This window comes from Brassica rapa, chromosome A06 (assembly GCF_000309985.2).
Source record: "Brassica rapa cultivar Chiifu-401-42 chromosome A06, CAAS_Brap_v3.01, whole genome shotgun sequence".
In the NCBI taxonomy this organism is placed as follows: domain Eukaryota; kingdom Viridiplantae; phylum Streptophyta; class Magnoliopsida; order Brassicales; family Brassicaceae; genus Brassica; species Brassica rapa.
In genome coordinates, this window is record NC_024800.2 from 20,119,086 (window position 1) to 20,139,704 (window position 20,619).

General features: G+C 36.6%; 7 protein-coding genes and 1 non-coding gene across 8 annotated transcripts; 4 read left to right on the forward strand and 4 right to left on the reverse strand.

Moving 5' to 3' along the window:
- The first annotated feature begins 109 nt into the window (after positions 1-109).
- Positions 110-2,387, forward strand: LOC103873994 (pentatricopeptide repeat-containing protein At5g65570). The gene has a single exon (XM_009152399.3). It carries the CDS (start codon positions 168-170, stop codon positions 2,316-2,318), a length of 2,151 nt encoding a protein of 716 aa, XP_009150647.1. The 5' UTR covers positions 110-167; the 3' UTR covers positions 2,319-2,387.
- A 1,428-nt stretch (positions 2,388-3,815) lies between these two features.
- LOC103874159 (glutathione S-transferase T3-like) lies at positions 3,816-4,721 on the forward strand. The gene has a single exon (XM_009152575.2). It carries the CDS (start codon positions 3,816-3,818, stop codon positions 4,719-4,721), a length of 906 nt encoding a protein of 301 aa, XP_009150823.2.
- A 164-nt stretch (positions 4,722-4,885) lies between these two features.
- LOC108872334 (uncharacterized protein At4g04775-like) lies at positions 4,886-5,590 on the forward strand. Its single transcript, XM_018659811.2, has 2 exons — positions 4,886-5,165; positions 5,246-5,590. Exons 1-2 carry the CDS (start codon positions 4,928-4,930, stop codon positions 5,545-5,547), a joined length of 540 nt encoding a protein of 179 aa, XP_018515327.2. The 5' UTR covers positions 4,886-4,927; the 3' UTR covers positions 5,548-5,590.
- A 428-nt stretch (positions 5,591-6,018) lies between these two features.
- On the forward strand, positions 6,019-11,123 carry LOC103838787. The gene has a single exon (XM_033273947.1). The coding sequence runs from the start codon at positions 6,069-6,071 to the stop codon at positions 7,341-7,343; it is 1,275 nt and encodes a 424-aa protein (XP_033129838.1). The 5' UTR covers positions 6,019-6,068; the 3' UTR covers positions 7,344-11,123.
- On the reverse strand, positions 10,952-12,330 carry LOC103873995 (dof zinc finger protein DOF5.7). Its single transcript, XM_009152401.3, has one exon. It carries the CDS (start codon positions 12,103-12,105, stop codon positions 11,185-11,187), a length of 921 nt encoding a protein of 306 aa, XP_009150649.2. The 5' UTR covers positions 12,106-12,330; the 3' UTR covers positions 10,952-11,184.
- A 318-nt stretch (positions 12,331-12,648) lies between these two features.
- On the reverse strand, positions 12,649-19,022 carry LOC103873996 (L-type lectin-domain containing receptor kinase IX.2). The gene has a single exon (XM_009152402.3). The coding sequence runs from the start codon at positions 16,979-16,981 to the stop codon at positions 14,978-14,980; it is 2,004 nt and encodes a 667-aa protein (XP_009150650.1). The 5' UTR covers positions 16,982-19,022; the 3' UTR covers positions 12,649-14,977.
- Positions 19,023-19,191: 169 nt separating this feature from the next.
- Positions 19,192-20,474, reverse strand: LOC108872180. Its single transcript, XM_018659494.2, has one exon. The coding sequence runs from the start codon at positions 19,777-19,779 to the stop codon at positions 19,432-19,434; it is 348 nt and encodes a 115-aa protein (XP_018515010.1). The 5' UTR covers positions 19,780-20,474; the 3' UTR covers positions 19,192-19,431.
- TRNAN-GUU lies at positions 20,359-20,432 on the reverse strand. Its single transcript has one exon. It is a non-coding gene; the product is annotated as a tRNA-Asn (tRNA).
- Positions 20,475-20,619: the final 145 nt, after the last annotated feature.

The following is a 20,619-nucleotide window of genomic DNA, read 5'->3' on the forward strand; positions in this document are numbered from 1 at the left end:
GTCTGCATCCTCTCCAGAACCAGAGAAGAGTTTGAGAGCTCGATGTTTCTTAGTGGGCCTTTATGGGCCTTCATGGGCTATTAAAATTTAATAGATTAATGGGCTTTTATTAAATGCGCAACTTCTATTACTCCGCCGGAACTGAACTACTCAGGTGATGGACGGCGATGAGAAGAGATCATTACGGCGGATTGATCGTCGTCTCTAGAATTTCAAGCTTCTTTGGTTCTAAAGCAGGAAACTTTCGTAGTCAATTTAGGCTTCTCTGCATTGCAAGCAACTCCTTTACAACGACGCACACTTTCTCTCCGCTTCTCAGACAGTGCATAGACGAGAGATGGTTACCAGGAATCAAGACCATTCAAGCCCAGATGCTCAAATCTGGCTTCCCAGTTCAACTCTCCGGCAGCAAACTCGTCGACGCGGGTTTGAAGTGCGGCGAGATCGGTTACGCACGCGAGGTGTTCGATGAAATGACTGAGAGACATATCGTGACGTGGAACTCTCTGATTGCGTATTTTATTAAGCATAGAAGAAGCAAGGAAGCTGTTGAGGTGTATAGATTGATGATCACGAGTAATGTATTGCCAGATGAGTACACATTGTCCAGTGTTTTCAAGGCGTTTTCTGATTTGGGTCTTGAGGAGGAAGCTCAGAGAAGCCACGGACTTGCTGTGATTCTGGGTTTGGAAGTGTCGAATGTGTTCGTTGGAAGCGCTCTTGTGGATATGTATGTGAAGTTTGGCAAAACGAGGGAGGCGAAGTTGGTGTTAGACCGTGTGGAAGAGAAAGATGTGGTTTTAATCACTGCTTTGATCGTTGGTTACTCTCAGGAGGGTGAAGATGCAGAAGCTGTGGAGGCGTTTCGGAGTATGTTGGGGGAGGGAGTCCAGCCTAACGAGTATACTTACGCTAGCGTGTTGATATCTTGCGGAAACTTGAAGGATGTAAGTAATGGGAAGTTGATTCATGGACTTATGATCAAGTCTGGGTTTGATTCTGCTCTTGGCTCACAAACTTCTCTTCTTACAATGTATCTAAGGTGCGGTTTAGTCGACGATTCCTTGTGGATTTTCAAGTGTATTGAGTACCCAAATGAGGTGACTTGGACGTCTCTTATATCGGGTCTTGTCCTAAACGGTAGAGAAGAAATGGCACTTACAGAGTTTAGGAAGATGATGCGTGATTCAGTAAAGCCAAACTCTTTTACGTTGTCTAGTTCTCTCAGAGGGTGTTCGAATCTCGCAATGTTTGAAGAAGGCAGGCAGATTCATGGGATAGTGACTAAATATGGTTTAGATAGAGATAAGTATGCCGGGTCAGGGCTTATAGATCTCTATGGTAAATGTGGATGCTCGGACATGGCGAGGTCTGTTTTTGATACTTTGAATGAAGTTGACGTTATATCTTTGAACACAATGATCTATAGTTATGCACAGAATGGTTACGGACGCGAAGCACTCGAGTTGTTTGAGAGGATGATGAAACTTGGACTGCAAGCCAATGATGTAACGGTTTTGAGCGTGCTCTTGGCTTGTAACAACTCTGGATTAGTTGATGAAGGTTGTGAGTTCTTCGAGTCCTTTAGAAAGGGTAAGGTCGTGTTAACGAATGATCATTACGCTTGTATGGTGGATATGCTTGGACGAGCAGGGAGATTGGATGAGGCGGACAGGCTTGTGAACGAGGTGGTAAACCCTGATTTGGTTCTGTGGAGGACACTGCTCAGCGCCTGTAAGATCCATAGAAATGTTGAGATGGCTGAGAGGTTAAAGAGAAAGATCCTTGAGATGGCACCTGGAGATGAAGGAACTCTCATTCTAATGTCGAATCTCTACGCATCTACTGGGAAATGGAACAGAGTGATTGAGATGAAGAGTGATATGAGGGGGATGAAGCTGAAGAAGAGTCCAGCTATGAGTTGGGTTGACGTTGATAGAGAGACGCATACATTCATGGCTGGAGATTTGTTTTCACATCCGAACTCGGAGCAGATTCTTGAAACTCTTGAGGAGCTGATCAAGAAAGCTAAAGAAATGGGGTATGTTGAAGACAAAAGCTGTGTGTTTCAAGACATGGAGGAGAGTGCAAAAGAGAGGTCTTTGCATCAACATAGCGAAAAATTGGCCATAGCTTTTGCGGTTTGGAGAAATGCTGGTGGAAGTATAAGGATTTTAAAGAACCTTAGAGTTTGTGTTGATTGTCACAGTTGGATCAAGATTGTATCAAGAGTTATAAACAGAGAGATTATCTGTAGAGATTCAAAGAGGTTTCATCATTTCAGAGATGGGTCTTGTTCTTGTAGAGATTATTGGTAAATGAACGAGACTATGTTTGTGTTTCAAAAAAAAAAGAAAAAGGAAAAAAAGGACGAGACTTTGTTTTAATTAGGCCCAACGCCATTTCATATGAGCTGTGGAAATGAGCCCGACATTTTTGTATTATTTTGGTCTTTAGAGCATCGGTATCGGGGGCCCTTAGGCCCGTCCCGTGATATAAAATGGGTTTAATTTAAATGAAAAGAAATTAAAAGAGAGTGGGACGGGCCTTAAGTAAGGGCTGTTCGGGCTCGTCCCGTTGACGACGTGGCAGCACGCGAGTGGCTGTCTCCATCTGTGATGTTCGCGTGTTCTTCTCCTCGACGACTCCGAAATCATAAATAAAAAAAAAAAATTTCGAAAGCTCAAAGGCGATTGCGATGGCGACGGCGAAGCCTTGATCTCCAAATCGATCTCTTCAAATCGAAAGGCAACCCTGCGTCTTCTCTCTTTCACTGGAGCTGTAGATCGCTATTTTCTTCGCTGGCGAGGTCGCAGATTCCGGCGTCGTTTCATCCCCCGATCCTTCTCCGAAGCCCAATCCACATCGGTTCGCTTCCGTTCCAAAACGACGAGAAGCAATCCTCCCCAAAACCATTGAGAATCGTCCTAATCTTAACTAGGTATGTTTTTCAAATCCGATATGATTTTGAAATATTTTTTAGGGTTTTCTAGAAATTCGAAGAATAAAATGGTATTGATCAGAGTGTTTGTTAGATTCGATGGGAAAAAGAAATAGATTCATTGGTTTGAGAACAATTGTATTGTTGCTAGGGTTCGGGAATTTTTCGGAGCTCGTATAGATATCCGCAGCTTTCTATGGTTCGCTTGTATGATTGTTTCTATGAATCGCTTGTATGATTGTTTCTATGAATCGCTTGTATGATTGTTTCTGTGATTGCCATGTCTTGATTGTATGCTTGTTCAAAATGGGTTTAAGTTTGGAGCTTTAGTATATATATCTATGAACAAATGTATGATTGTTTCTATGGTTCGAGATCAATTGTTTAAGTGGTTTAGAGTTTGATTTGTCTGCTAATTCGAACCCGTGAACATAAGCTCATGTTATTTAAAATCTTAATTTGTCTGCAAATTCGCTTGTTTAAGCTCATGTTTGATTTGTATAGATTTGAATCGTATAGACTAATAGTTTTAAGAGTAATGTCTATTAAAATCTAAGAGTTTTAGACACATTGCATTTTCCATAGTTTTAAGAGTAATGTCTATTAAAATCTAAATATTCTTATTCTAATGCAGTGAACTGATTGTTTCTCTGTCTTCTGTTAGACATTTAAGCCTCTGATGTTTTAAAAGAAAGTTGATAGCTTTTTAGTTGTGTATTAAGTTGGGATTAGACATTTCTTGTTCGGAGTTGGCCATTAAGGCGGTTATGTACTTTGTATTCTTCACTTCCTCCTATTTAAATCTCTTCTCCTTTCTATCTTCTATCATCCCATTAGTCTTTCACCAACAAATCTCTTATATTTAGTTTCTGTTATGGATCCAAACAATGTTCCTAGCAACTCCTCTAGCTACGTAGGACTGCTTCACAGTCAACAAGGTAGCGTGTTCCATGAGAACTTTCCTTATGAAAGTTTTCATTCTAGTGTTAACTTCGGAGACCCACAGCCTTTTCCGCCTTTCAGCTCACAACAATCTCAAGATGCACCATTAGAGCCACCAGTACAGACACCGGCTGCCCGTGGTGTAAGGCGCAAATGGAATCCAGCAGATGACGAAGTGCTGATCAGTGCATGGCTTAACACTTCGAAAGATGCAATAGTTGCAAATGAGCAGAGGTCGGGGGCCTTCTGGAAACGGGTTGCTGCTTATTATGCAGCAAGTCCCCATGGAATAGAGGATGGTGCGAGGGAGCACGGTTGTTGCAAGAAGAGGTGGCACAGAATTAATGAAGATGTTAACAAGTTCTGTGCCGCATACTCGGCAGCAGAGCGGCAAATGAGTAGTGGTGAGAGTGACACTGACGTTCTGAAGAAGGCACATGAGATTTTCTTCTCTGATTGTTCGCACAAGTTCACACTTGAACACGCTTGGTGTGTGTTGAGGTTTGAACAGAAGTGGCTCAGCCTCAACACACCCACGACGGCTGGCGTTTCGAAGAGGAAGAATGTGGACGTAAATTCCCAAACATCTAATACCGAAGGCTTCGTTGATGTTGAGAGCAGGCCCGAAGGTGTCAAGGCTGCTAAGGCCAAAAGAAACACGGGTAAAGGGAAGTCTGTGGCTGAGATTGCGACCGTTTGGGAAATGAAGAAGGACGATTTGGTGAGGAAGGAGAGACTGTCGAGGCTAGCAATACTAGACAGTCTCCTTACCCGTTCTGAACCATTGACTGAGGCGGAAGTTGTTGCGAAGAATAAGCTCCTACTGGAGTTATTCTAAAAAAAAAATGTCTTTTTATGTATGATATTTCCTGTACGCTCTATGTTCTTGTTTGATGTATGTCCTATGTTCTTATTAGGTGTTTGGTCCATGTAGTCCGGTTTCCTTAAATGAGTTTTTATTAATGAATCATTTTCTTTAAATGTCTTCGCTCTAAATATGTGTATGTAATTTAAATGTTGACAATGTATGCAGGTTAAGTTAAAATGGGACATTACAGCTATACGCAGCCATCAGAAGAGGATGATTTATTTGGAAACAATGAGGACAGTGAGTACAGCGAGACGGATGATCTGATACGACGTGACCAAGCTGAGTTAAGCTTGGAACGTACTCAACAGGTTGACTACCCTCCGCAACCGGAGGTAGAGTTTGGTTTTCCGCAGGTTTGCTATTGTGGTGCTACGCCACTGCTAGCAACGTCTAACAACAGGCAAGATCAAGGTATGTGGTTGTTATTAATTTACTTGCTTATGTGCTAGTTTGTGTATGTGTTTAGCTGCTTTTGCTTGTCTGTGAAACAGGCAGAAGATTTTTCACTTGTGCGAACAAAGACGACGGCGAATGCCATGTCTACAAATGGTGGGATGAGGCGCTGATGGAGGAAATGAGAGCCAGAGATATCCACGTGCTTCAGCTAGGTGAAAAGGTAGAAAGCCTAACCCTTTTGAGTGACTATGACACAGAGCAGAAGATACGAAACCTAGAGAAGATTGTGGGTGATATGGCTAAGGAGAAATCTTCTTTTAGTTATGGGTTTGAGTGCTTTGTAATAGGCATAGTTGTTCTTGTTGTTGTAATAGGCTTGGTTGTTATGTTTGGATAAATTTAACTTCTCTAACCGGCATGGTATGGGTTTTTACCGGATGTTAATCGTTTGAACTCTGTTGTAATTGTGCTCAAATAGAACCGGCATCACAATTACTCTTTAATATAACGCATAACTTTGTTTAATTGTGCTCATTTGTAAATTTTAACATGATCGAGTTTCTTGCTTGTAACATAACTCATTTGTAAATTTTAATGGCTGAAAACTAGAATGAAAGCTGACAACTAGAATGGTTTATTTGTGCTCGTGACCAAAGAGTTCATATCAAAGCTGACAACTAGAATGGTTTCATTTATAAAAGTCACAAGTTGAGATTCTTTGTACCAATAAGTGAGTTGATAAGTCACATGTTTATTATGCTTTCTACCAATAAGTCACAAGATGTACTAAAGAGTTCATATCAATATTCATTCACGGGAGGATTCGTAGACACTTCTTCTTTATCATATAAGTATTGACACTTCTTCTCTCATCTTCTCTCAAATTCTAAACACTTTTATCTTTTCTTAAAATTTTCTATGGCTTCTTCTTCACATTATCATTACCACAAAGATAATGATGATGAATTAGATGACATATTTGAAGATTTATGTGACGAATATATTGATTTCAATCCACAACCAAAAGAGCGAAAAACACGAGTTTTTATCGAGAGACACCGGGAGGAAGGCCATCAGAAACTCTGGAATGATTATTTTAGCGAGACTCCAACATACCCGCACAATATATTCCGGCGACGGTTTCGAATGAACAAGGCATTATTCTTGCGTATTGTGCATCGTCTGTCTACAGAAGTTGAGTACTTTCAACCCAGAGTAGATGCAACCGGACGGTCGAGTCTAACTCCGCTGCAAAAATGTACCGCAGCAATACGTCAATTGGCGTATGGTGGTGGGTCTGACACAGTTGATGAATATGTCCGAATTGGAGAAACAACAGCTCGAAGAAGTTTGCACAATTTCGCGGCGGGAATAATCGACTTGTTTGGCGAGGAATACCTAAGACGTCCCACACCGGAGGATCTGCAAAGACTACTATATATTGGAGAACAACGTGGGTTTCCAGGGATGATTGGAAGCATCGACTGTATGCACTGGGAGTGGAAGAATTGCCCCACGGCTTGGAAAGGAATGTATTCACGAGGAACCGATAAACCAACGATTGTCTTGGAGGCGGTAGCTTCATATGACCTCTGGATTTGGCACGCGTTTTTTGGAGCTCCAGGTACTATGAACGATCTTAATATTCTCGATCGATCACCCGTTTTTGATGACATTATTAACGGAATAGCGCCACAAGTTAACTTCCATGTTAATGGTAATCCATACAATTTGGCATATTATCTCACCGACGGTATTTATCCGAAATGGGCTACTTTTATTCAATCTATCCGACTACCACAAGGTCAGAAGAATTCTTTATTTGCTCAAACCCAAGAAGCTGTGCGAAAAGATGTCGAGCGTGCATTCGGTGTATTACAAGCTAGGTTTGCCGTTGTTAGAAATCCATCTAATATTTGGGATAAAGAAAAAATAGGAAATATTATGAGAGCATGTATCATACTCCATAATATGATTGTGGAAGATGAACGATCATCAGGAACTCAGGCCAACGGTGGTGAATTCGAAGAAAGAGAAGACGTGGCTACATTTTCCGTCAATATGCCTTCACCTATCGTGAGTACAATTGAGCGTCGCACGAGCGTTCGGAATAGACAAGTCCATGAGCATTTAAAAAATGATTTGATTGAAAATATTTGGACTAAATTTGGACATCTTACCCATCACATATAATTTATAAGTTTCTATTTGTATTGGAATAAATGTTTGTGTGTTTTTTTTTAATAATTATGATGTTTTGTATTTCTATTTTACAACTTTGTAATTTTCTTAAGATTTCAATTTTAATGTTAAACTTTTTTAAAATATATTTCATTTACAACTTCTTTTTATATGTTATACATTATGAAAATAATAAATTAATTAAATAATAACCTAAGGGACCAGGAAAGTCCCACTAATAATTTACCAAATTGTTAAATGTCCTTAGCTTAGGTCCCTTAACATAAAACCTTAATATAAAATGCTAAGGGCTTGTGGGTTGAGTCCCACCAATACCGATGCTCTTAGTCTTGAAATGACAATGTTACATTTTTAACAAAAGTAGAAAAGGTCAAATGTTTTCATTTTAAATTGATAACAATGTAATTCATGATTAATTTTCTAATACAACAACATTGGCAGATTTTGGGGATTCCTAGTTTTTTTTCAGAAAAATCAAGTCAAGTGATAAATGATTCATTATTTATTAGTTCAAAGCATTTGAAAGAAAAATTCAGCTATAGTCAACTGTTAATTGCTTAGTTGGCAATACTTTCCCCAAAAAAAAAACATTTCAAGCCAAAACTGAATTTGAGATATATATACACCTTTTACCTAATACTATATTTTGTAACTTTTGTGTTGTTATATATATTTTTTTTTTTTTGACGTCGTGTTGTTATATATAACTCCAAAAGAACAATCGTTAAAAACAATAAAATTTCGGTTACCATGAAGAGAAGGTAATGATGTGACAAACCGAAAACATGTAACATGTTTTGTGTTGGAAGCTTTCTCTTCTTTCTTTTTTCTCATCATTATCAAAATACAGTACGTTACTTTGTGATGAGGCGTGAGTGTTATGAGAAATTTCGTATGTTGTGCTAGGTTCGACGGCCATATGTACAAAACTTGGTTCGAAAGTAAAGTAGAAGTTATATATCATTTTGAATATTTTTTTCTCTTTCGTTTACTCGTTTGGAATAACAATTTCACCTTTTTCACTTTGTTTCCTATCTTGCCAAAATGCCAAGTGGGATGGTCTACCACCGTCACCCATTTTAGGTCATGTATATGCATCAAATATTCCAGACGACGCGACTCATTTTTTCGTATCAGTATGCTCAAACCTCCACGTACGTTGTTGCATGCATTAATTTAGCCAGACTCAAGGTAAACGGAGAATTATATTACTCCAAGAAAGGAGATCGTATAACTACACTGTTTCCTCTCACGAGTCGAAAACCGTGAGCTTTCTCGCAATTGGTTTAGGTTTTTTTTGGGTAAAAATGTTAAGTGCAATTGGTTTAGGTTCTTGTTGTAAAGCCGTGAAACAACGACCTAATAAATTTATTCATATACGATCTAAAAGCTGTTGCATCACTTGTATTCACATTCATCATGCTCCTTCCCTGTTTATCCGTTTCATTAAATCATCGAAAATATTTGTTTATTTTTATTTGTAACATTGAGATATTTAATATTTATTTGTTATAAATGACATTACATGACTTTAGCCTTTATTTGGCTAGTTAACCAAAAGCAAGATAAAGGTTAATTCTTGATTGTTGTTACCTTTCTAGGATAATTAAAAAGAGGAGAAACAAAAAGTTCGGATCTCGGAAAGGCAATGTTCTTAGGATGAAAAGTCTTATAACGCAAACTTACTAATGATCAATCATAAAAAGCTTAAAGGGAGATTGTAGTATATATGCAAAAGTGCCAACATCACCTTCTTTGTAAAAGTACTTGGAACCTAAAGAAAAAGTAATTCTTCTTTTGTAGCATATACATATATCAGTAATATATTGATCTTTAGATATAATAAAAATAATTGGAACTAAAAGTGAATTACTCATGCATTTTTTAATATATTTTAAAACTTTTTTGCTTTGTGATTTACCTAGCTTTGTCTCTATAATTGTTTTAAAAAGAACTAAAACTCGAAAACGAGTGAGCTCTTATATGGTCTCTACTGAATATATATAACTCCATTGTATTACTTATTTACATACATTATTTTACCACGTAAAATTCAGTTATTTGTTATTAATGATATAAAAGATTCTATAAATATATAGTTTGTTCATTTAGAATTATATATACATACATGTATATATGCCATATCTTTTTGACATTTCTTCCAGCGGATTAGTTAAAAAAAACACGCTTGTGAAAATAGGTGACTTTTTAGGTTGTAGAACCAATCGAAGTAAATGTGATCAAAAGTCACATTGACAATTCTAAACGATATTTGGAATAAAAGGGAGGGAAAATGAGTTACCACGTACTATGATATGACTTAAATAATGACCATTGATTACGATGCGCACGATGGGAGTCGATCGTTAATTGAGTTTGCAAAGAAACACAAATTTAGTTAACTAATTTAATAATGATGAAATGTAATTGACATAGTATTAATTATCAAATAAGTAGAACGGGAAAGGAGTCTGTTAGTAGATGAACCTTTAAACACTAGGCAAAATATTATTCACAATTCACATGCAGGCAGCAGGGGCCACAATTTCTTTCGTAGTCAAATGCAATTGAGTAAAGAACGTAATAGTCGCATGCATGGCTAAACAAATAACTTAACAAAAAATAATTTAAAGTAGATTATGATTTACAAGTTAATGTTCTTCTAGAAGCCAGAAATTAAAGTGGATCAAAGGCAGCATTTTCTCTTTACTATTTAGAAATCCACAATTTCAAATGAAGCGTTAAAATTTAAACCAAATTCATGATTATCATCTACATATGCATCTAAACCCTATATAATACTTCTCCAGAACCTGCAATGTTGTGTATGCTTTTGACACAATTCAAACACTATTATACAATTTTTGAAATAATCAATGTTTGGATTTAGTCGAACTAGTCCGTTTGCACATGCCTACTTCTGCATAAGACGTTCGTACTTGCAGTCGCAGACCTTCCCTTGATCAGTAATAAGATATACATACACATTAGTACAGATACAAACATATATATACATATATATTTATGTTCATGTATATGTAGCGAGAATCTAAGGATGGGGCTAAAGAGAGACTGCAAAAAAGCCTAATGCCTGGTCTCTATGTTTCACGTAGACTCGACATAGTTCAGTGACTTATAAGATGCCATATGCTTGAATGTACATGAATCAGACCACACTTCACTGACAGTTCTTTAATGTAACATACAATTTATGTTTTCAGTTTTGCAGCACAACTGTCGATGTTGTAGCGAATATTACACACCATTTATTGAGATTCTAATTTTACCAGGGTATTATTACAGTTGATGTGGATGGGCAATTATTTTGCTTGGCTCGAGACGTGTATATAATTAGGCTCTGTTAAACTTGACAAAAATCTAGTAAAATTATTTAAAGGTAATAGTAAGTCTATAACTAATCCCAAGGAAACATTGTCTGTTTACTGAAATTGACGTTTCAAGAATTTTCGAATTAACATTGGGACAAAAACGACCAACTATTTCACTACCAAACCAAGAGCCTTTGAATAATTAAGCTTTAAGCGCAGTAAATCTTGTTTCGAATATTTCCAACATTGAGATAATTATGAGTACAGAAAAGTCACAAGTTTAGAGAATCTATTATAGTATATCTCTCAATTCTTAAATTTTTGTTTACAAATTGAAACTTATAAATCTAAATAGTAACCAACAACAACAACAAAAACTGACTACAAAGAGCACCCAAACCAACAAATACTAAAAACATAAATATTCTTTGGCATTACATAAGAAACACACATAATTTTAAATATCTGATCACATAATATAGTTCCTTTTAACTTACCAATAATCATGGCAAAGCATCATAATGGTTAAGATCAGTCCAAGCTTGAACTCCATTGTTCCATTGCTCACTTCCTCCTGTGTTGTTATTATTAGCCACCCCTTCATTATCATTATTATTATTATTATTACCAAAATACCACTCTGTCTGATTATCTCCTTTCTTCGTCGGCGACTGCGATGAGTTCACGATATCGAGATTCCTGTAAAGTATCGGCTGTGGCCTCTCCACAACGACAGTCTCTTCTTTAGAGCTACCAAAAAGCATAGCCATCCTCTGTTGCTGAAGTCTCCAGTGCAAATCTTGGTTTAAAGAACTCAAAGTTTCTATCGAAGTAGCTAAGTTTCCGTCGGTTCCTCCGGCGGTTGTGAACGTCCCCGTTGAATGGTTGTTGTTGCTGTAATCTCCAAAACCCATTAAAGATAAACCCGACCCGACATCTACTGGTGTTGTCTCGACCTGGTCCATGGGCCTAAGGCCAAGAACTTCTTGATTATTCATAAGTTGAAGATCGTTGATTTTGTTGAGAGACAAACCAGCGAGCTGAAAATCCATTGTTGTTGGAGGAGGGAAGAACTTGGAGGAATCTTCCATGATTGAAGAGAAAAATCTCTGAGATGAAGAAGGAGTTGCTACTGCGTTAGGTTTGAATGATTTTTTGGTTTTCCGACATCCTCCACCGATGGGGACGTTTCTTAAGGCACCACCACGTGTCCAGTAACGACGGCAAGCTTTGCAGAAGTGACGAGGCTGAGAGAGGCTGTAGTTGTTGTAGTAACAGAACTTTGTGTTTGAGGAGTTGCAACGAGGGCATTTTAGGGTTTGTTGGTCTTGAGAGGTGGAGGAGGACGGTGGTTTTTTGGTATGGGGTGTCCCGGTGGTACGGTGATCCGGTTTAGGAGAGTGGAGATTGGTATGGGAGGACATGATGATGATGGGACGAGAGGAGAAAAGTTTGAAGGAAATAAGTAAAGTAGGAGAATAGAGAGAAAGAGAGGTTGAGGAACAGTCGGTACAAGGGTTTCGTGTGGTGTTATATATTTATACAAATGATTGTGTAATGTATGTGAATATGATATGTTTGTGTTTGTGTTTTTTTTTTAAAGTCACTTTGGCATAAATAATTATAGATATTGATTTATTTGAAGAAAACAAAAAGTGTTTTTGTCTTCAAAAAGTTGGAGAGAAAGACTTAATTACTTTTCGTTTGTTAATGACTTAGCAAATATAAAAAGTGGTTTTATCGTAAAGAATTGGAAGTACTTAATTATTTGAGATTTTGGCATTTGTAACTCTATTTGTAAGAAAACTCTATTTGTATTTATATTGCACTAATATAGTGTGTTTATATTATAGTGAAACTTTAATAACTTGAGTTTTGTTATTCATTTCTAAGACATTAAATACAGTATTATTAAGTTACAAAAAAATACAGTATTATTAAAAATCTTAGTTATGCGTACTGTACAGTTTACACAAAATTTATGGTAACACAAAAAATTATAAACATAATCTATATAAATTTGAAAACTCAATATTTATGTTATAACAAATCAAATTGTGATAGCTGTGTTGGATGTAAATTTTGTTGGTAACGATTATACAAGAGTAGTATTTTTTTTTTTTTTGCAAACAAATTAAATATGTATTTAACATGTTTTAGTAAACTCTTTGAGATAAAATTAAACACTTTTTAACTTTGTTGGCCACATATGTATTAGAAAATGTTATACATCTCTATGGTGTTCCTTTATTACATTTGATTAGTTCATCGTAAATTTCTTTATAGTTAAAGTCTTTGGATTTATTGTAAGTTAAAAACAAAACAAAAAATGTAGCAGAGGATGATCGGTTAAGTCTCACGAGAGATCCATTCTTCAAGCTCTCACATGTTTCCCATTTTATCTTCTCCGTTCTCTCGTGTTTCTTCACAGATGGAGACGTTTACTCAATCATCGAAACACAATCTTCTCTTTTTATTTTTGGACGTATTACTTATTACAATATTTATATTTTTTTGTCAGCATATTTATATATTATCTATATGTGTGTATAGAAATGCCGTAGTATATCTTTTTTGAAGGACATTGCCTCAACAATTGTGTAACTGGAATTTAATACGTATACAAAAAGAAAACAATTGAATTTGATTCTGATGGCAATTCACTTCAACTACTCAGCAAATGTCAAATAGTGTACATTTAATCATATGCATTACTAGCGATCATACAATAGAAAAAAGGAGAAGAAAAGGCGTTACAAAAGATGTCAGAGAATTCTTTTAGGAATTAATGGTCAAGTTTATATTAAGGAAATAACTTCACAAAATGTCAGAAAGTTAAAAACTAATATTATCTGGCCGAAAGCTATAAGTATAGCTGCATGTATAAAGGAGTATATAATATCTAGTCTACGTATAAAGATTGGTGCAGCGCATACACAGAGAAAAAAACTTACCACAACAATAGAAACAAGACACACATAACAAATTCTATCCGATTTGTTCAGTCATAGATGTTCTGTCTTTTCTGCCACTTCATAATAATCTCCCCCCCCCCCCCCCCCCCCCCCAAAAAAAACCATCTACCTCAAATTGAAAATGATGATAATCCTACACGCCCGGTTTAATTTTAAAACTATTCTTCATATGCATAACCATTAATAGCCATTCTCCCAACATTTACTGTTGAAGGTAATTAACAAGGAACAAAACTAAATAGGAATTTTCAAATAGAAAACTAAAAATCTATGATAGAATTAGACGTTCTAACCTCACCACTTTATATCTACGAGTTATCAAAGGAGCTTATAAAAATATAGATTCTCTCGAAAGTAACAGGCGTATAAAATTTATTACGGACTTTCTAATATATTTGTTCAAAGCAAGAAAGAGACATGACACAAAATGACTCAAGGTAAAAAAAATAGCAGTTTCATTAAAGATATTGGTCAAATGTAATATCGTTATCAAACGTTGTAGAGCCATCAGCCATACACTATACCACCTGATTTACCCGCCATGTTCCCATTTATTCCGGCCGTAATTTGATCTGACTTTTCATTAACTGTTTGACATTTATGTTTATGAGCTCTGTCCGAGATCATAATTATCTACGAGGGATCTTGTAACAAGAGAACAGAAGAGAGGAAATGAAACATGTGAGTGAAGCTAATCACGAGAACTGAAAAGGATAGAGAGCTGATTCGCGGAAGCCCATTAGTATTTATTTGGGCTTTGTTCTGAGAATAGCCTAAAGATGGGCTATATACTTATATGGGTCTAGGACTATCGAAAGAGACTACCTATGTGGACCCTCTGGTGGCTATTCGGACCATACCAATCAACATTCCACCTATCATAAGTTGAACAATACTATGGACGCTTTTTATTAAACCTTAGTCGTCAAACTTTATGACAAAAACACATTTACATCTTTTTCTACAACATTTCATTGAAATTGAAAAAAAACTGCTACTGAAAATGACTAATTCGAACATAACCCATAAGAAGAAAGAAGAGACAGAGAGAAGACAAAGGAACATCCAATTTGACAAAAAGCTTTCTATCATGAGAACTTTATTATTTTTTCACATTCTCGTCTCCAAAACGAATACGTAACAAAAGAGTTTTTTTCACAACTACATATATAAAGAAAAACAGTTAAAAAATGCAGGGATTAACGATAATCCCACAAAGAATAGACACACTTCAAGAGCATAAACAATTATAACAAAAATAAAACAAGAGAGCACAGAGATAGTAAGTGTAAGAACTTAAGAGTTAATCTCAAATCTTAAGCTAACGACCAAATTCCTTACTCGAGAACGTTATCGAAGCTCTACTAGAGTTAACCGAAGGAGGAGAAGAAGAAGAAGCCGAGTTGTAATACGTAGCAACAGGCCTCTTCAACGGAAGATTAGCAGGCAATGGTGACTCCAACTTCATAACTTGTATCGCTTGTTTTATCGATGGTCTCGAACTTTTATCAGGATGACCACACCATAACCCCAAAACTAGAAGACACTCGGCTTCTTCTATATTAAAATCATCACCAAGTTTCTCATCTACACCTAAACTCAACAGCTCTTTCTTCCCATAAAGCTCCCACACTTTCTCCACAAGACTCTTCTCATCACTCTCCGAATCATCATCATCACTGTTCCCTTCCTCTTCTTCATCTTCTTTCCTTCTCTCCAACGATTTTCTCCCCGAGACAATCTCTAGTAACACTATCCCAAAGCTATACATATCAGATTCTTTACTTGCACAACCTGTCATAACATACTCGGGTGCCATGTATCCAAACGTTCCAGCTAATCCTGTTTTATGAGAATCAAGCTTATGACTCATAACCCTAGCAAGCCCAAAGTCACCTAACTTGACGTTGAAGTCGCCGTCAAGCATTATATTACTTGCCTTGATGTCTCTATGTAGTACACACTGATCCCATTCCTCATGGAGATAAAGTATCGCAGAGGCTAGACCAAGAGCTATCTTGTACCTTGTGTCCCAAGATAGTGTCCCTTCCCTTTTACCAAAGAGGTGAGAGTTCAAGCCACCGTTTGGCATTAACTCATATATAAGCAAGAACTCGTTTTCTTCATTACACCAACCAATGAGTTGCACTAGGTTTCGATGTCTTAACTTGCTGATGACTTTAACTTCGTTTAAGAACTCTTTCTTTCCCTGCCTTGAGCCGCAAGATAGTTTCTTCACCGCGACCATCTTGTTGATTTGTTTTAAGTTCCCACTATACACCGCACCAAAGCCTCCTTCACCTAGCTTCCTTTGGTGTGAGAATCCGTTTGTTGCTGACACAAGATCCTTGTAAGAAAACTTTCTTGGTCCTCCTGTTTCCTTTTCTAGGTCTTCGTTTATTGATGATGATGATACCATGTTTGTTATCTCTCTTGAATTCCTCTTCCTCGACCAAACCACAACGGTCGAGATGACAAGAACCGTCACTAGAACAAAGACAGCAACCGCAATGCCAATAACCAGTCCTGTCTTGTTGTCGGCTTTCTCGGGATCTAGACTTGAACTAAGCTCCCAAGACAAGAGTCTATGTTCACCTGTGTTTAATCCAGCAGCTGCTATAAACCCTAACATAACTTCTGATGGTAGAACCTTAGCTAGGTCAATGATGTAAGAAAGGCTTGAACTCTCATCATCAGAGGCTGTTAGCTCATAACCCCAAGACACACTCAAGTTCTTGTTAACAGAATCATAAGAGACACGTGCATGACCAATATCTTGACTATGCAAACTTGCGTTCCAAGAAGTGTAGTTAGAAGATTCAAGAGAATTATTATTGATCCCGACATGAGATGCAACGTCCCTAGGATCCCAACCCGGGTTGCTAAACGTGTCAAACTCGATATGAACGAGGTCAAAAGAAGATTTGTAATCAATATTTGGACCGAAGAGACCCAAGAAACCAGAAGGAGTGTATGCAGGGAGTGGAGCTCCCACAGGAGCAAGAAAGAAACATATACCATGACTATCTTCTGAGAGGTTACGAGCATCGATTTTGAAAGAGAAGCTGGTGTTGAAATCTGAAGCGTTACCAGTTCTACGACTCCATATAGGGACCTCCTTTGAGTAAGTGATCCAACCAACTTGAGATGTACGTGCAGCGCTGTTGAAGTTTACCGTCCCATCTTCATCGGCTGCTGCATCACCGTGGTAGACTATGTTTTGTGAAGGATCATCTGGTTGAAAGCTGGTGATGTTGAAGTAAAGTGAATCAACAACAAAAGGGAAGAGGATGAAAAGGGAAATGAACAAGATAGAATTGGCCATTGAGAAGGAAGAAAGAAAAGATTTACAAGATGAGATTGTAGAAGATCTATGATCATCAAATAAAACCAGTCAAGAGCCAGAAGAATGGTCAAGAAAACAGGCTTATTTTTTTTCAATAGATCACTATCAGTTATGCTTGATCACAGGAAGTTTCGTATTAGTTTACTTTTCTTGAATCACAAGTCAAACCAACACGCTGTACAACAATCTTCAAACAGTTTGACTTTTTGTCCTACTCATTATTATGTTTTTAACTCTTCCAAGAATATGGTAAAATCTGGAAAAGTTAAGATTCTTGAATAAACCTAAAGATTCAAAGCAAAGATAAAATATTATAACAGCTCAGCTTTGATATGGAAAGTTGGTAACAAACTATACAACCAAGTGCACAAAACAGAGATACTTCCACAAGAAATAAGGAGGCTACAAGAGAACAAACACCAATAGATTTAAATACTAATTCCGTATTCTAATAGACAACATTTTAGTATTAAACATATAGAATAACAAAATATTTTCTAAACAAAAATACCATTGATTATTCACTTAATCATAATTTGACCAATAACAAAATATATTGCATAGTACCGTTGGTCATATATAACATAATTTATATAAATATTATATCGAAAATTGGAAAAATATTTAATTTGGAAAAGGAAAAAAATCTCTAAAACGTCAAACATAAAAAACGGAAAGAGTATATGACAACAGATGAAACAGAGCAAAGGGATACAGAAGCATACATCTACTGAGGCTGGGAGTAGTCAGCGACCAAGTTGAGCGCTATAAAAAGTTGTTGTAGCTAACCCCACCTGAGCTTGATGATGATGATGACACATGATATGTAAGACATTTTGTGTGGTAGATTAGGCAATGGTGGTGCCTCGAAAATTCAATACTTGTATCGCTTGTTTTATTAAAGATCTAGAGTTTATATCAGGGTGATGAGCACACCACAACTCTACAATCATAACACACTCTCCTTGTTTCATATCATAATCTTTACACATTTGATGATCACTGGCTGAAATAAGTTCTCCACTTCCGTAGAGCTCACATACCCTCTTTACAATTGCCTCAGACTCAATTTTTCCTTGTCTCGGCTCCATCGACTTCTTTCATGTAACACACTCAGGAACAGATCTACTTAAGGTAAGGAGGGACAGCTGCTCCCCATAAAATTTTAAATTTTTCTTTAAATGTTAAAAGCAAAATTAATTTGCCCCGTCGAAAAATAGTTTCTGCTCCCTCCCTAACTTAATATGTTCTCAAATTTCAGTGTAAAATATCATTTCCCTATTTTAAAGGCTATTTATTATAGCATTACCACGATTCCTTATTTGATTTGAGAACATTTAATCATTGTTGCTTAAATAATAACTTGTTGATGAATTTTGTAAATATCAAATAAAATCTATTTATCTAATAAATAAACATTTTTAGTTTATCATAATATACTCAATGGTGATAAAATTGTTTTTAAATAGTTATCCACTCATAGTGAAAAATAAAATACTTCTTTTGAGGAAAGTTTTTTTTATTATCTGAATGTATATGTATTTATATTTGCCACACCAAGAAAAACATGAAATTTTTGCTTTTATACTTGTTTTTACAAAATTCAAAATTTTTTATTTACATTAATAAACAAAAAGAAATATGAGGTTTGCGTCCCTATTAAACTATATTGTATACTTCAGTTATAAAATTGACAAATGCATTTATAAAATATTTAATAATTATTGAATAATAATTTTTATTTAAATTATTATTTGTTCCCGATAAATTTTTTTTCTAGATCCGCCATTGAACACACTTTCTACCAAAACAATTCCAAAGCTACAGACGTCAGGTTCTATACTATCCCTTCCGGTGCTTATGTATTCAGGAGCCATGTAACCCAAAGTTCCAGCCAATCCCGTAGTCTGGGGACCTAGCTCGCGAACCATCAACTTGCCTTGATGTCCCTGTTGACAATGCATTGCTCCCACTCCTCATGAAGGTAAAACAACACAGAGGCTACACCTAGAGATATCTTGCACCTAGCAGCACATGTGAGATGAGCTTTCTTACCGAATAGGTGTGAGTCAAGGCTACCATAAGACTAAACAATAGTCTTAATAACACATCAAGTTACATTTGCCTTTCTATGCTTTTACCAAGTTTATCTCAGAAGCTCATTTAAACACAAATATAAAGAATAGAAAAACATATCTAACGGGTATATATACTCATTAACCAAAAGTACATGATACATATGTAATTAAAAACCTCTCGGGTACAAATGTAATTAAAGAAACGGCAGGGACCATCTTTCTCAAACAAATACCAAACTATCAGATTACATATATGTAATTAACAGAACTTGAGGGCACATACGAAATTTGATACCATGTTCGAAAATATAATTTAAGAAAATAAAAAGAGAGCAAATATAATAATATTAGCTAGTGATGGAGACTCTGTGTTCGGAGACTTCTGAAACCCTTACGATCATCATCGCGCAAGTTAAAACCATCGTCGAAGTTCTGAGCATAACTCACAGCATCGTAGTGAAACTTTATCAACCTCTTCGGTTTTGCGTTCTTGAGTCCGCAGCTTGTAACCAAAAACAATAGCCTTCTAAGGAGATTCCTTAATCTAGGACTTGACGTTGTCTTCTTGTTGCGGTTACTGATTCGAGCGTACTCGGCTTCCCGGTGTAGTAACGAGAGACAAGACGACGGAGAACTCAAGCATCGACCGGTGACGTACGATTGTTTACGGTGGTTGGTGAGAGCTAGATCTCTATCCATTTCTTGGGGGAGAGAAAAGATATATTTTAATATGAGTGAGTATTTAGGTTTTATAATCGACGACAGAGTTTTGAGGTAAAAATAAATGAATGGCTATAAAATATTGTAGAGTTTTAGCGGTCCAATCATATAATTTCTTGTTTTGTGGAGGCATGTAGCATTCATTGTGACGAACTTGTTAGTTCATGGTGGTCAACTTTTTGTTGTTGTAATATCTGTTTTGGTAGTAAATCGGTATATTCTGGCTGTGTAAGAATCAGTACCACTTGCCAATCCTTAAAATAACTTGACTAGTAATAGTTATAATTAATAGTTTCACCTATACCACACATGTAAAAATATGTTCCACACTTCTATCATTAGGCGGTATGATTAATGAAATAACAGTGGGATCGTTTGTCGTAAAATGGACACGACATCACAGACTATCCCTACCAGCTTGAACGTGTCTTGTCGGGCTTTTAGATCCTCTCGCCAAACAAGTTACTACCATGTGTATCCTGACTTGTGACTTTGTGGGCCAACTATTACCTATAATAAAAGGAAAATGAGCGACAAAAAAAAAACAGATTGTGAAAACGCTAGAAGGAGGGGTCGAACCTCCGACCTTGTGGTTAACAGCCACACGCTCTAACCAACTGAGCTATTCCAGCTTTGTTATATACTGCAGAATAAAACCAGATTTAATACATGTTGACAAGCTATATGTAAACAGCTTTTACGATCATCATCCCGCAAGTTAAAATCACCTATGTTTACTGCATTTCTTCTTACATTAAAAAACTTTCAATTTAGATATAGAGTTTCCATTTAGGTAGGAAGTTACTGATGTAACTAAAC

Excerpts from the sequence above, each read along its gene's own strand:
- LOC103873994 (XM_009152399.3), top strand. The coding sequence starts at position 168 with ATGAGAAGAGATCATTACGGCGGATTGATCGTCGTCTCTAGAATTTCA.
- LOC103874159 (XM_009152575.2), top strand. The coding sequence starts at position 3,816 with ATGGATCCAAACAATGTTCCTAGCAACTCCTCTAGCTACGTAGGACTG.
- LOC108872334 (XM_018659811.2), top strand. The coding sequence starts at position 4,928 with ATGGGACATTACAGCTATACGCAGCCATCAGAAGAGGATGATTTATTT. Across the intron at positions 5,166-5,245 it reads TAACAACAGGCAAGATCAAG|GCAGAAGATTTTTCACTTGT; the intron begins GTATGTGGTTGT and ends TCTGTGAAACAG.
- LOC103838787 (XM_033273947.1), top strand. The coding sequence starts at position 6,069 with ATGGCTTCTTCTTCACATTATCATTACCACAAAGATAATGATGATGAA.
- LOC103873995 (XM_009152401.3), bottom strand. The coding sequence starts at position 12,105 with ATGTCCTCCCATACCAATCTCCACTCTCCTAAACCGGATCACCGTACC.
- LOC103873996 (XM_009152402.3), bottom strand. The coding sequence starts at position 16,981 with ATGGCCAATTCTATCTTGTTCATTTCCCTTTTCATCCTCTTCCCTTTT.
- LOC108872180 (XM_018659494.2), bottom strand. The coding sequence starts at position 19,779 with ATGGATAGAGATCTAGCTCTCACCAACCACCGTAAACAATCGTACGTC.